This window comes from Ruditapes philippinarum, unplaced genomic scaffold (assembly GCF_026571515.1).
Source record: "Ruditapes philippinarum isolate M1 unplaced genomic scaffold, ASM2657151v2 ctg285_1_1_1_1, whole genome shotgun sequence".
In the NCBI taxonomy this organism is placed as follows: Eukaryota; Metazoa; Mollusca; class Bivalvia; order Venerida; family Veneridae; genus Ruditapes; species Ruditapes philippinarum.
In genome coordinates, this window is record NW_026858036.1 from 408,660 (window position 1) to 424,928 (window position 16,269).

Sequence of the window (16,269 nt, forward strand, 5' to 3'; positions counted from 1 at the left end):
CAGTTTTATATTAACGTTCAGGGGCGTCCGTGGCCGAGTGGTTAAGGTCGTTGACTTCAAACAACTTGCCCCTCACCGCTGTGGGTTCGATTCTTTCATGTAAGGAAGCTATCCAGCTAGCTTACATCGTCGGTGGTTCTACTCAGGTGCCTGTTCATGCCTGAAAAAATGCACGGAGGGGCACCTGAGGTCTTCCTCCACCAGTAAAGCTGAATGACCTATACTGTGTCGGTGTGACGTTAAACCCAAATCAAACAAACAAACAAGACTTCTTCTTTATTACTAAAACCTTGTCAATGAGCATTCATGCGTTCATGGTCAGTTAGTCATAGAATTACCTTGAATGATTCAATTAAACCTTCAAGTTTATTTAAAGCACTAAATGTCGAAGGTCGCTTATGTCACGCTGTTAGGATTTTTTAAATGCTGATTGATCCTGTTCATGGACGGTAGTGTTAGATGCAAGGCTACGGCATTCGTAATAATAAGAAAAATAATAATAAGAAAAAAAGATATTTGAAAATTAACACGGAGAAAACCACGTAAAACAGAGTAAATAATCACATGTCATGTTAACAACAATACCACTTGGTGTTATGTTTATATAAACAAACAAAGCCTTATTGCCATGATATTATTTTCGTAGTGTATGGTGATGACTTTTCTTGAACTTTTACATTAGCCCACTTGTAAGACAAGGTTATGTATCTGTTTTCACCATCAAACCTTATTCTATGATAAAATAATCACAAGCAACAATATGTAATATACTTGTTTTTGCTATTAAAAATCATGATTTATGTCTTATTATTGTTTGTCTGATTTTTTTTCATGCAAGAACGTACCGAAAATAATCACTTCAACAATAGTACGGTGGAACACTACGTATATCATGACTTTGTAACATGGAAACCCCGTTGTATAGATTTGAAACAGGTCAGCGACGCAACATGGCATTCAAATATGCAATTGGTTATACGGTGAATAAAGAAAAATTAGATGGCTTTTACCACACCTCGTCATGTTAAATTAATCTAATATTATGCAAAGAGAACTTCGTCTATGTGCACTCATAAATGTCGGTACTTTATAACATGTAACGAATCGGGATAATAAATACATACTGCAATAAATTACTGTTCTTATTCTAATTGGGATTTATTATATAACTTTAATATAAATACTATTAATTTAGATTAAACGAAACCAATAAATTAAAATATATTTGCTTTGTTTAATTTGATTTTAGAAATGAATCCCGATTCTGTAGCCCCATTTACTACATGCTCTGAATATTAATATATTTTCCCTGTAACTTAAGATGTATCATGTATATATTTTCATTGATATATAATATACACTGAAAAACGAATGAAAATTAGTATCTTTTATTTTAATGATTTCGTGTTTGTTTTTGATTTGGTGGGTTTGTGTTTTAGATGATGATTATATTAATAATATATACAGTTGTTGATTTGATGGATTAACGGAATGGTTAAATATCGCGTTTACAATACATTCAATATTCATAATCATAAAATGGATTATCATTACCTTGTAATTAGCGCTTTTGGTGAGATTTAAAGATATATTTTTGTATGTATTCCAGGTATCTCGGAAGAAATAAATGCCGTCGATCGTGCCCGAGACTAACGAACATGAACCTCTTATTTCTGAAAAAGAAACTAACGTGTCCGGTAAAGGGACATTATCTCTACATCCGTAAGTATACTCGTCCGGCTTTTCTTCATAAAAAGGCAACACATAGCTTGATTTGTTAAATCGTTTTTTTTTTTTTTTTTATTGTTTTTTTTTTGCCTTTAACGTTTTGAAAGGTCTAAATGTCCAAATGTGTGTTGTTATACAAATATCAGCATTGCTATTGTTAGATGATATAACTAAAACAGGACCTGCAACATTTTCAATTTTCGACTTGGAACGTCCTTGTTTTTGTTGCTGTTGTTTTTTCGATATGTGGACAGGTGCCTTTTTATTTATTAGATATCTGTGACGAACAATAAGTTTATATTGAATTTAGTACTTTTTTTGTGATGTTCTACCTGCAATTAAGATAACCGTGTAATAGCGAATATTATTTTAATGGTTCAGCAGAAACTGTATATACACTCGTAATTCTGATTTGAGAAATTTGTCGTAAAGCATATAAATATAACGTTTTTATTGTAATGTTGTTTTTTAAACCGTCCGGATAGCTCAAAAGGTAGAGCGTTGGACTGTGAATCGGGCGAAGCGGGAAAATTCCAGGATAGTGCAGGTCACTCGTTGTGATTGATCATGAAATCTTTTCTATGGTCATTTTAACTGTACCTCTGCTCTGGTATGTACAGAAGAGTCAGTTCCTTGAGAAAGTGGAGGCAACAGGTACTGGTAAACTGATTGACAACATGCCTTGAAACGTTGCGGTGGCTGGAACTGTGCTCTGGTAAATAAAATGTGGCTTTCTGCCGTGATCCGGATTGACAACTACCAGCACCACCGCATACACCATGATATTTGTGATTACATCATAATAAAATTACTATATAATTATGATTTAGACCCACTCCATTATTTGTAACATTAAAACACCGTTTCTGGTGTCATTTTAAATTGCATGGTTATTAATAACGTCAACGTTTATAGAACGGTTTTTATTAATGTCATTATTTAATTACGTTTATTAATTTCAGTAAGAAGGCGCCGACAGGTCGCAAATATTCTATCATGACAGCATGCATGGTCTTACAGTTTATAACTGTTGGGTTTGGTTATGGACTGAGCGTCCTCTATGTTGAAGTTATCCGCGTGTTTAACTCACCTAGGTCAGAAGCAGCGCTCATACAGAGTTTATATTTCGGTACAATGACCGGAGGTGGTAAGTTCAAATTGTCAGTAATGGAGATAAGAATTAATCCTTACCACAATCATCATAATTGTTATTATAATAATAAAAGGTATATACATTTTATTCATGACATACTTTGTTACACAACATGTTGAACGATCTGTCAAAATAACGGTATTAAAATGTATTGCAATATTTTCTTCCTTTCTATTTTTCTTTCCTTTTTCTTTTGATTGATTTATTTATTTATTTATTTTGCTGATGTTGCTAATATTTTCTGATTTTGCAGGATATCATAAACGCAATTTATTATAACAATCATTATCTGTGATATTGTAAAGGTTAATTATATCTAATACTGTGGTATAACATAACTCATTTATCATTTATTTGAATGCATTATGTCTCGTGTGTTATTGTAAAGGGGTGTGTTGGGCTTGGCTAATCAATATTGCCGGACCAGGACGTTGTGTGACGGGTGGAGCTATTTTAGGCTGTGTTGGGTTTCTTGTAAGTGGTTTTGCGATCAACGTGCCAATGATTGTTGCCTTTACTGGTGGTATTGCAGGTAAGTTATTGACTTATAGCAACAGACTCCAAATATATTACTGATTTCTTTTTAATTAAAAACAATCTTTGCCTATTAGTAAAATATTTGTCAAGTAACGAATAGCGTGGATGACTTTTAATGTTTAATTCACGGCCGTCTTATTTTAAAAAGTGTGTTTGCAATTGACCTGTTAAAAAGGATATTGTTGGATATGTCCAAAATGTTTGATATATCAGGATAAAAATCAAACGTTAGTTAGCCAACAGTATAGAGCCCTGTCAGACTGCACAGATGCACTGACGACAAACAGCGTCAAACATTGTAACAGGTTAACAAAAGTAAAGTTCTATCATTATGAGGAATTATGAGTCTTTAATATTATACAGTTATATACAATGCATCACTGGCCGTAACGTTAACAATTTTAGGTATTGGTATGAGCCTATGTTACCTAGGTTCGTTTATAACAGTGAGCTGGATCTTCAATGAAAACCCTGGTGTGGCACTAGTGTTCCTTACAACTGGCTCGAGTCTTGGACAAGTTGTAATGCCATATGTCATTGATGTACGTAACTGTGCTTATACTTTTATAATTTTTGTTTTCATGTACATCTTTAATAAAGTACAGTGATACGCATCCGGTAGCACATTATGGTTGTTTTTATTTTCAATATATCATTATTATTTGCTAGAAAGACAAGAACAGTTGATTGTCGTAGTATGATGCTTGTTTGAGCGTAAATTTGGAATGATTTCCAAACAAAAAAATGAGAAAAAGATCAATATACATGCAATCTTATTTTTCTTTCTCACAATTAAAACAAAATCTCCGGCATGTATTAAAATTAGCAGGTCATACCTTCATTATTATGACTATTATATACAGGTGTTTATAACTGAGTTTGATTGGAGTGGCGCCTACATGCTGCTGGCAGGAATAGCGTTAAATTGTGCCGCCTGTGGTATTCTCATACATTGTAGCAGTGGGTTCTTTCACAAAGGCGAAAACCAAGATATGGAAAGTTCTTTTTGTAACAGAATATGTGACAAGACACTACTGACAGACCCCATTCTTTTGATGACTCTGTTAAATGTTCTTCTGTTAGCGACCACAGGTAGTATACAAATTACTATTTCTATAACAAACAGTTATTCCAAGGAACAACTCCTTGTAATAAAATATACAAATTTTGAAATGACAACAGTTTTTGTTTATTCTTCAAATTATTGTAGACAAAAAGGAGAGTGTGCGTTTATTTTCATTTTGTACTAAAGCATAATGAACAAAACACTGTCTTTCGTAAACTAATAATGGATGCACGTAAAAAGAAAATGTACACAATGCTCCAAATGTCAACAATCGGTCCCAAACAAAAATGGTACATCACATAACTTAAATACATAAATGAAAGATGTTTAAAGACCGTAGGTAGTACTGTTTCTTAACCGTAACTATGAATTTACTTCTTTAAGGTCCGATCGAAGCCTGGTTCCTGGTAGACCTTATGGTAATCCGGGGATATGAAAGAGAAATTGGTTCCCTGTTTGTTTCCCTGACAGGATTTGCTAATTTTCTTGGCAGGGGCATAGGGGCTGTTTTGCGACTGTTTTGCAAGTAAGAGATTTAATATACAAAACAATTTATACTTTTTAACTTTACCCGATATATTAATGTTTACAAAATACATTATACGTGCCCATACATAATTATTTACATATATTTTTGAACAGCTTTATATCTTAATTAGTTATTTATTTTATAATCTTTACTCAATTAAGGACTAAAGTATTGGCAAATGTAAAATAGAGAAAATAAGAATCCCTAAAGAGAGCCCGACACGGCAAAATTAAAAATGTTGCAGGCTCGGTTAGATTGAGATTGTTTCATGGACGGTACTGTCAAGTGCAAACTACCATCCACGCCCACTAACACCGGCTTAAGCAGAATTCAACATTTAACATGACCTGGTACAATTTTGAACTTTGAAACATCCGCAGATGTGTTCATATGGTGGTTATCATGGAACCTTCAATGTGACAAGAAAGTGTCATTCCATGAAAAGCGGCATATGGTCCCCAAGTAAAAATAATGCGTGTGCCTCAAACGAGAAAACAATGGGCGGAACTAAATAAAATGGAATTTTGAAAGGGGTAAGAGGTTATGAAGCCTGTATATCACAGATAAGACGTCAAAAGACTAGTTAAAAAAGCAGGCCACATATCATTAGGGTGATTTAACAGTATTTAAGTAAGGAATACTGGAATCACAAAACAAGAAAATAGCCGAAACGAAAGAACTAAAATACCACAATCACAACAGTAAAATATGAAAAACAAGATCAACAGGGAAAGGCGGCGTTCAATGAACGCAACCCCCATATGACCCAGCAACAAGAACCAACGGCAAGGAGCCCAGGCGGACCCCAAACATAAAAAGGACAGGGCAACGACACGTTAATCATTAAATGATAAATAATTTGTAACTGATTAGGAATTCAAAGAAAATAATAATAGGCCCACAAAGGGGAAAGGGACAGAAGACCGGGGGAAGGGGGGGGGGGGGTTAATCAAAGAAATAAAAACTAGAGGCAATGGGGAAGATACTTACCGTAGACGAGAAAACAACAAGGGACACAAGCAAAAGTAAGTCGTACATCGGGATTTTAAGTCTAAGTATAGAAAAGTTACACTTTATCACGAAAGTTGCCACTTTCTCACAATTTATTCTTTTATAAATAAACCTGCTTTTTGATAGAGCATGGACATTAAGTTTTTGGATGTTTAGTACCTCATGGATATAATTCCTTTTTTCAACAGAGTTCCAACTGTGTATCACTGGGTTTACCTAGCACCAATAGTTGCCGTCAGCCATTTCTTAGTTGTGAGCTTCTACGATTATTGGCCGCTTTTCGGAGCCAACCTACTTTACGGTATATCGTTTGGTATAACAGTGGCACAGGAACCAGCCATAATGTTTGAAGCTTCCGGTCTGGAGCGGTACCCAAAGGGGATAGCATTAATGAACCTTATGTACGGTTTGGGGAACTTTTTTGGTGGTCTAATAGGAGGTAAATTATACGCGCTTTTTCTTTCAGACTTTTATCCTTAAAAAAACACACAAAAAAACAACAAACAAAAAACTTTAAAAAAGATACTTGCCCGAAGTAAACCTTGTTAATACTTATATGTTAATGCTAAGATTTAGATCATATTTATTTAATTTGACAGAATAAACAATGAAGTATTTGATCTTAAAACAATGGATCACTATTAGATGTATGTATTCCTAAATGAATATGTCGTGTCTTAGTAAATGAGCTCAATTTCTAACAACAACATCTGCGCAGTCTACAGGCAATTATATCTATAAATCCTTGATTAATATGGATTAATATGCAGAAATATATTTGCAAATCAAAAATATTATACCAAATGAACACACCAGTCATCATATATAATACACTTTTTGGGCACTTATTAAACATCATAAATTTAGGATACCTGATTGGTGTGTTTTTGGATATGTTCATGTGTATAAAGTAAACTTAGTATTTATGCTGCTGACCGTTCCAAGGCGGCGCCCCTCTATGTTCCTCAGATGTATGTCTATGTTGTTTTATACTGTTATGGTGACACTTTTGTGTCTCTTGTTGTTTCTCGTCTACGGTAAGTATCTTCCCCTTTGCCCCTAGTTTTTATTTATTTTATTTATCCCCCCCCCCCCCCCTTCCCCGGGTCTCATGTCCCCTTCCCCTGTGCCTTTTGACTTTATTGGCCTAATATTCTATCATTTATTTGTTTTCTTTTAGTTCCTTATCAGTTACTAATTATTTATTCTTATGTAGTGATTCGCCTGCCCGTGCTCTGCCTTATGCCCTGTCCTGTTTTTGTTTGGGGTCCTCCTGGGCTCCTTGCCACTGGCGCTTGTTACTGGGTCGGGTGGGGCTGCGTTCATTGAACGCCGCCTTTTCTTGTCGATCTTGTTTATCATATTTTACAGGAACGTAAACGTTATTAGTGGTCTCGTTATTCTGGAAATAACTCAGAACGTTCTTGAATGTGAAAATTCACTTAGTAAAATCGTATCTAAAATAGAATGTTCACTAGAAAATGTAATGAGATCTAAACGCAGTAATGTTTTGTGGGAGGAATTATGGTTAATCAGAACTTAAATATTCTCAGGAATTTATGATAGAGCATTGCAAATGCATTACCTCAACTTTGACGAGTATTCAAATAGGCTAGAATCACTTGTCAACTGCATTGAAATTGAGGAGCCTGGGTTCAACGCCCTGAAGAGGCAATGTTTTTGTTATTTCTTTTTTTGTTTTTACCATTATTTATGTATCTCTCACATCCCTTATGGGAGGGCAAGTGTTTGATTTTAATTTAACATAATTATTGTAGGTATTTATATGCGAAATAATGCCAAATTTAATAGCAAATATAGCTTCTTTAGAGTACATAATTTCTTAAAAAAATACACCTTCGAACAGCAAAGTTTTAGTTCAAAAATATATCCATAACTCCTAAACCACACTGTAAATTCTATTTACATTTTGCTTACAGGTGACATTGAAGGCATATGCTATGTCCTATGTTGTCAATTTTACAGTGCCTTTTAGTGCCCATTAGCAATGGTCTACCTTAACTAGAAAGTTAAAGAACTATCCTGTACATTCCTTTACATTTTAGTTTGTATTGACAAGAACTATCCTTTACCTTTTATTTTAGAACTAGCTTTAAAATTATATTTCAGAATGACAAGAACTATCCTTTACATTTTATTTTAGAATGGCCAGAACTATACTTTACCTTTTAGTTAAGAATGGCAAATGAGATTCCCCGATTTCCGTTTGTAATTTTAAAATGACCAATGAAAAAATCCTGCGAACTTATTTTGTTTCTTTTTAATGTTTTCTTTCTTTTTCTTGTTATAAAGTTACCCGTTACAGCCATATAAGTACATTTTTTGTTGTTGACATTGTTTTTGTTTGTGCAATATTGTGATATCGTTATTTTTTTTTGCTTTGTGTATGTGAATATTGTGAAGTAACAACATAAATATAAGTATGTATTATTGTGTTTTGAAATTGTTTTACTTATTTTCAGGTGTAATAAAGGATGAGTTGGGAACATATGACATGTTGTTCTACATTGCCATCGGTGCAAGTTGCTATGTTTCCATAGCGACACTTGGAATTATTTTCTGTATGCGGAAAGCAGGAACACTTCATAGACATGTGCGTATAGATACAGATGTGGAAAATGTTACACTAATTCGTTATAGTGTTACAAAAGATGAAATGAACGAAGTGTCAAATCAGACAAAACCTTTGTTAAGTAAAAACGTTTCACAATAATTTTGTGACACAAATATATGTAGAAAAGTTATTTACCTTTTCTTAGGTTCATAACTAACTTAGTTTTCTTCTTTTTTATAATTCTAAAAATATACCTTATTTCCAATATTATTATAGTGATGTTCCATACTTTTTGATTACTAATATAATTTATCTGGATATTAAAAAGATGACACATTGTCAACATAGAAAGGTCGTGCTGTGATGGTCCATTTCTGATTTGTAGTTAATGCTGAATTCTACCTTTATATAACACCTGATAAAAAGTCAAATGAGGGTAATGAGCAAGAAACTTTTCGTCCGTCTAATTGCTCAGTACTAGTTGGTTTCAAAAGCCGGATAGAAGGGAGTGTTAGTAAACTCTGTATAAACTCAACGTGTTAATATCGAAAGGTATCTTGTTATGGACTACAGTTACACAGCATAGACAATTGAAACCACACATTCAATGGACGTAAGTATTTTATCTCAAAGATAATGTACCAATGTGCTTTTTATTAAATAGGTTTCATGATGATCTTGTTTTTCATATTTCATTATTAACTGATGCATTTACATGCTCCAACTTAACATATTCTTACATGCATAATTGTCACTTTACTGGATGCTTAGTTATAACATAGCTATGTCACTGTCTTACGTCGTGAATCTCTCTCTATTCATCAGGAAAATAACAAGACTAAGAATAAAAATCATAAATCTCCCCCAGTTATGTTCAAAATTAAATTATGTTTCGAAAGAAATGATTCAAACAAAATCTTTGAAACAAAATATGTGAAAACGATATACTTGACAATGCGGTCCAACCTGTAATACCCAGTTAAAAGAGTTTGACTTTTACAATCCATGTTCTATCTGACACAGTTTACAAATTAGTACATCACTAAATGTCTAATACATGCACACAAGTAAAGCAGGGTCAGTATCATTTAGTACATTCTGTATACATGGTATAGTATATTAAGTTATGTTTAATATTCTTGTCACGTGAACCTTTGTACTAACTGCGTTGTTCCGACTTTTTACACACTCAAGTGGCGTACATCAATTATAACTACGCCTTAGAAACACAGCTTAATCATTTTTGGACCTCGGTGTGAATTGCAGCAGCAAGTAAGTTGTTTTAATTGGTCGATTAAGTAACATATGGTGTATTGTACAAATAGGTACAACAAGATATGTTGTGTTAAAAGAGCATCATGAGTATACATAGTATCTTTTAGATAATGTTAAGGATCATTATCTCTTAAATAAGTAAGTCACAATATGTAACTAGTTCACATTTAAAAAAAAACACATTCTGTTAAAATATATCACTTTCTAGCACTTCACTGACACGATGTCTACAAAGCTTTCTATTGCAATTGTTCTAGATATATTTGATATAATCGGATTAGTCAATGCCCGTAAGGTCCTATGGTTTACCAGTTTAAATTTAGCTGACAAATGTCTATGAACTTTCAAACGTGATCTGATGATTCTTTTATCATTGTAACAAGGTCTATAAACGCTAGGAGGTTGTAGAGAAACAACATTCATTATAACATGACGAAGAACAGTGAATCAGAAATACTCCTGAACAAATACAGGTAAAGTCAATTAGTGACATCTTGACAACACTTTAGACTTTATAATTAAGTTGCCTGCTGAAAACTTATCTTGTTTTTCTTGTTGTTGTTTTTTTTCTTTACGTATTATTATTTAAATGCTTAATACACATAATATTCATTGTGTTGCGTCGCTCACGGCTTTAAACAAAGACAGAATCACCGACGTACGTAGTAAATTGTATAAATCAAAATTTCGTCTCTTTAACAAATGATATACATATGCTTTCAAAACATGCGGATAATTGTATTTTTATATGCCCGAAAAATTTTCTGGCATATTATGTTATACCCCCTGGCGTCCGTCCGTCCGTCCGTCTGTCTATCAATCCGTCCGTCTGTCCGTCCGTCCGTTAGCAATTTGGTTTCCGGAGCATAACTTAAGTTTCATTTGGCCCACAATATTCAAACTTCATAGGATGATTGTCCATGTTGGGTAGAAGACCCCTATTGATTTTGGGGTCACAAGGTCAAAGGTCAAGGTCACTATGACCTTTAAACTAAAAACAGTTTCCGAAGCATAACTTAAGTTCCATTTGGTCCACAGTGTTCAAACTATACAGGATGATTGTCCATATTGGGTAGAAGACCCCTATTGATTTTGGGGTCACAAGGTCAAAGGTCAAGGTCACTATTACTTTAAAACTGACCACAGTTTCTGGAGCATAATTTAAGGTCTATTTGGCCCACAATTTTCAAACTTCATAGGATGATTGTCCAAATTGGGTAGAACACCTCTATTGATTTTGGGATCACAAGGTCAAAGGTCACTATTACTTTAAAACTGAAAACAGTTTCCAGAACATAACTTAATTTCTATTTGGCCTAAAGTGTTCAAATTTCATAGGATGATTGTCCATATTGGGTAGAACACCCCTGTTGATTTTTGGGTCATAAGGTCAAAGGTCAAGGTTGCTATTACCTCAAAACTGAAAACAGTTTACAGAGCATAACTTAAGTTCCATTTGGCTACAATATTCAAACTTTATAGGAGGATTGCTATTTGAAGGAGGTAATTTATTTAATTTATGTAATATCTTACAAATGCTTCATCCTTACTAAAAAAACACTTTCGGGCATATAATGCTCCGCCTAGCGGTGCTCTTGTTTTATCAATTTATTGTCACCATTTAGAATATCAACATTTGCATCAAGGACGAGAAAGGCTGCTGTAATGACAGCTTGTATGGGACAGCTAGTTTTAACAAGCGGTATAGGATATGGTTTAAGTGTAATGTTTGCAGAATTGATCGTAGTCTTCGATGCTAAAAGAGCAGATGCTGCCTTGATTCAGAGCCTTAATATGGGACTTGCAACGTTAAGTGTTAAGTATTTACACACAAACCATCTATCAGTAGGTACATTGTTGGAATAATAAAATAATAAAATAAAATGTTTAGAAGATAAGAAAAACTTTTAACTTAAAATCATATCACTTTTGCTAAAATAATTCATTGCATGCTGAAAAAGCAGAACTTACAAGCCAACAGCGGTCTCTTATTTCTTTGCTCAGTATTTATATAAAAAATAATTTACAAACAACTACCTTGCTGACACACATGTACATATGTTCGTACAAAGGTTTACTAATAAAATAATACTGAACAAAGTGAAAGTTGTTACTTCCTGACGCTTAATAGTGTCTTACATGTATTTGTTTGCACGTTTAAATCAAATGTCAAATAAGCTGAACGGTTGTATTGAATTATATGTCGCTTTTTCCCTTACAGGTATACTCTTCTCTGGAATGATAACGAAATTAGGACCTGGCAAAAGTATTGTACTCGGGGGTATTGTTAGCAGTATTGGCTTATTTGGCAGTGCATTTGCTAAAAGTCTTGCACACATTATAATTTGTACTGGAGTTATAACAGGTAAACATGTTTGTAGAAACAAATGATCTTATTTTGTTAGCAAAATTACAAAACGAGAAAAAAAGATTCCCTAAAGAAAGCCCAACACGGCAAATTTGAAAATGTTGCAGGCTCGGTTTGACTGAGCCTGTTTATGGACGGTACTGTCGAGTGCAAACTACCGTCCACGCCCCCTAGCACCGGCTTAAGCAGAATTTAACATTTAACATTAACTGGTACAATTTTGAATTTTGAAACATCCGCAGATGGCGAATTGTTTATAAGCCTTTCGGATAAAAAAAATCGTATCTTTTATTTAGCTGCGATTCCTTAATATGTGTTTAACTTATGCTTTAAGAAGCAAACTCGAATAAATTTCTGAGAGTGTGCAATATAGTTTGTTTATTGCGACCTTAATTAACCACAAAATATGATAAACAAGATCAACAAGGAAAGGCGGCGTTCAATGAACGCAACCCCCATATGACCCAGCAACAAGAACCAGTGGCAAGAAGCCCAGGCGGACCCCAAACAAAAACAGGACAGGGCAAAGACCCTGTGTTAATACAATTAAAACCTTTTTGCTACAGGTTCAGCAATGTCCATTACATTTCTGTCAGCATTTATAACAACAAGCGCCATGTTTCCAGATGCCAGCCTTTATCTTATCATCCTAACAAGTGGACACAGCATCGGACAATTCGTTATCCCGTTGTTATACGAGCGTTTCATATCACAATATTCCTGGTCTGGTGCATTTATTCTTGTCTCTGGGGTTTCACTTTATTATGTTCCATTTGGACTTTTGATACATTGCTCAAGGGGTTTTCTTGACACTGCAGAAGAAGCAAACAAAACAAACTCCAATAAATGCTGTGATACAACATTGACAAAGGACATTGTTATCTGGATTCTGATGATGAACAGTTTTGTTTTATTTCTGACATGTAGGTAAAGGAAGTATGCTATGTGATTCGTCTGATGGTTACGAGTCTTAAAACGTTATTATGAAAATAACATTAAAACTATTATGTTTGTTTGCTTCTAACTGAAGAAGCACATACATTTATATATTTTTAAAACTAGCGTAATTTCTGTTATTTAATAAAAACAAGGAAGTTACCAGTATCAGATAAATATATACGCAAAAAACGAATCAACTGCTTAACCAGTCATGGCTACATAAATTGCATATTGATTCTCTAATAACTGTTTGATAAATTTATACTTATTTGTAAAACAATGATTTTAGTTAACGTAGAATCCTGGTTTATTGTGGATCATATGGTTTCTCGGGGGTTTACCCGTGAGTCTGGCTCTTTACTGGTATCTGTTCTAGGAATAGGAAGCTTTATTGGACGATTTGTTGGAGCATTGTTGCAATATAAAATAAGGTAAAAGTTACATAAAGTTCTGTCATAAGTTAATATGACGGTTGCAGGGTTCCACTTCTGTAACATCACATGCTAGGGCAATTTTAAGGTCTTTAAGTCATATTTTCATACACTTGAATGAAAACAATAACTGCTGGTTCATGTACATCGAAAGTACAAAAGAAATTGCACATTTACTGTAGAATTGCAACACTTTGTAGTTGTAATTAAATTATATTACAAATTAAGACCGTTTAGTCCTGTGTGTTATAAAGTCAACATCATCTACTGATTTTGCACAAAATGTTAACGCTGTATTTGTTCAGTACGAATGACTTTATATAAATTACTAAAGTTTTTGTTGATTGTAATTAGGTTATCATATACATTACATAAACATCAAATCAATAATTTGAACTGAACCTTGTATTTCCAGATGGCCGACCGTTTACCACTGGGTATATCTGTATATTTTCACTGCAAGCCTACATGGGATCATCATTAATTTAAATGAGTTTTGGGGCCTCGCTGTGTCATGTCTCTTATATGGTGTTCTCTTTGCTATTATCTCGTCACAACTTCCGGCCATTGTCTTCGAGGCATCCGGGCCCGACAGGTATCCATACACTATGGCAAGGATAAATATGATGTGTGGACTTGGTGATGTGTTTGGGCCTTTGTTAGGAGGTATGAATGATTACAAGGAGTTCTTCCTATTATTATATCATTTGGCAAATCAAGCATTAATAACTACACTATTTTTCTTTTAAATAATATTTTCGACAAACCTTTCCATGACTGATAATACAATGATCAATTAAAGTTCACTTACACTACATGTATTAGCAATGCTAGTGTTTTTTTTGTGTTTTTTTATTTGGGTTTTCGTCACATCGACACAGTTTAGGTCATATCGCGACGTTCCAGCTTTACTGGTGCAGGAAGACCTCAGGTGCCCTTCCGTGCACTATTTCAGGCACGAACGAGCACTTGAGTAGAACCACCGACGTTCCGTAAGCTAGCTGGATAGCTTCCTCACATGAAAGAATCCAATGTCCCTGTCGGGATTCGAACCCACAGCGGTGAGGGGCAAGTGGTTTGAAGTCAACGACCTTAACCATTCGGCCACGGACCCGCCCTCTCTGTTCACAGATTCAGAAAATGGTTGTTCATTTGATTTTACTAGATGGAATCTATTTCGTCTATATATTGCACCATCTTTTGTTCTAACATCATAAGATCTGTCATGAACTTTATGTATAACTTCTGCTGGTTACCAACATTTCCCTAGCCTAATTCTAACACTTCCAATTTCTAGAGGTTTGAGGGTTTTAGTTGACATGTCATTATAATATTTGACCTTTGTTTAGCATTAAACATGCTGTCTCTGATGACTTGTGTGTCAGGAACTTTGGGATCAAGTTGCTCTGACGTTAATGACAATGTTGACCTGAACTATCTGCTCATAAGCAGCTGTGCTTGTCAGGCACTTTGGGATCAAGTTGCTCTGACGTTAATGACAATGTTGACCTTAACTATCTGCTCATAAGCAGCTGTGCTGGAGATTTTCCAGAGGCTAATGGGGCATTGCGATATTCCAGCATCGCAAGATAAGGATCTTTTCCTGCTTGATTTGATTTTGATAACATATTTTTGATAGTTTTGACAATGGTTTCTGCCAAACCATCGCCCGATGAATGACCTGGGGATGATGTAACATGAGAAAAATCATACAAGTATTTAATATGAAACACCAGCGATTTGAACCATATGCTTATTGTACTTATTATAATACCCTTATTGTTTGTAGATGTACAAACAAATGCTATTGAAGGATGCAGAATGGATATCTTCTTATTCATTTTGAAATGTCAAGTATGATACGTGTCGCTTAAATGCATTAGCTATAGTTACCTCTAGACATATATGCAGATGATTGGAATCAAACTGTATAACAATTATTTCCTTTCCATGTGACAACAGAAACATCTTCAGCTAAAATGTGGGTTTGAGCAAGCTCGCTAATAATGTGTCTGCTATCGTTTTCTTAAAGCTAGCACAAATAAAATCATTATTCCCAGTATATGTCTATGTTGGACTACATCATATGCCTGATATATATTGAAAATTGATTTGCAGAAATTAAACTGAAATTCAAACAATGGGTAATATGCTTAATCTTTAATCAAACAGTAAATGGTTAAATAAATTGACAAACGATTACAATTTCAGGGTTTACGAAGGACATGTTTGGAGTATACGACGTTGTGTTTTATATCGCTGTCACTGGAAGCATTTTTATCAGCGCAACATCATTTATAATTGCTTGTATTTTAAGGAAAAGAAGTGAGCAATCCAGTTCGAGGAAAAGAGAAATCGAGGTCAAATAAAACAAGAAACATGGCAATGCCATGAAACCAGGTTTTCAATTATCACCATTGTAGATAAATATGTTGAAGTTGAAATACAAATACAAGCAACAAAGAATGTAACTATGTGCAACGTAAATCATGAATAATGTAGGAGGAATTGCACACAGAAGAATTGTTCACTATATATTCTGTTTAGGTGAAAGAAACAAAGGGCCATAATTAGGTAAAAAATTATCCAATCACAAAACCCCGACACTATAACCAGGGCACTTGATGAAAAGCTTCTGTGAAAGTTAGAACAAAATC

The 16,269-nt window shown here is 34.3% G+C and overlaps 1 protein-coding gene across 1 annotated transcript; it reads left to right on the top strand.

Annotated features, from left to right (window-relative positions):
- The first annotated feature begins 1,337 nt into the window (after window positions 1-1,337).
- On the top strand, window positions 1,338-15,981 carry LOC132751904 (uncharacterized). The gene is made up of 14 exons (XM_060742117.1): window positions 1,338-1,422; window positions 1,610-1,722; window positions 2,691-2,875; window positions 3,270-3,413; window positions 3,824-3,960; window positions 4,282-4,510; window positions 4,869-5,010; window positions 6,213-6,463; window positions 8,508-8,756; window positions 12,006-12,239; window positions 12,809-13,165; window positions 13,471-13,612; window positions 14,028-14,278; window positions 15,824-15,981. Exons 2-14 carry the CDS (start codon window positions 1,628-1,630, stop codon window positions 15,979-15,981), a joined length of 2,574 nt encoding a protein of 857 aa, XP_060598100.1. The 5' UTR covers window positions 1,338-1,422; window positions 1,610-1,627.
- The last annotated feature ends 288 nt before the right edge of the window (window positions 15,982-16,269 follow it).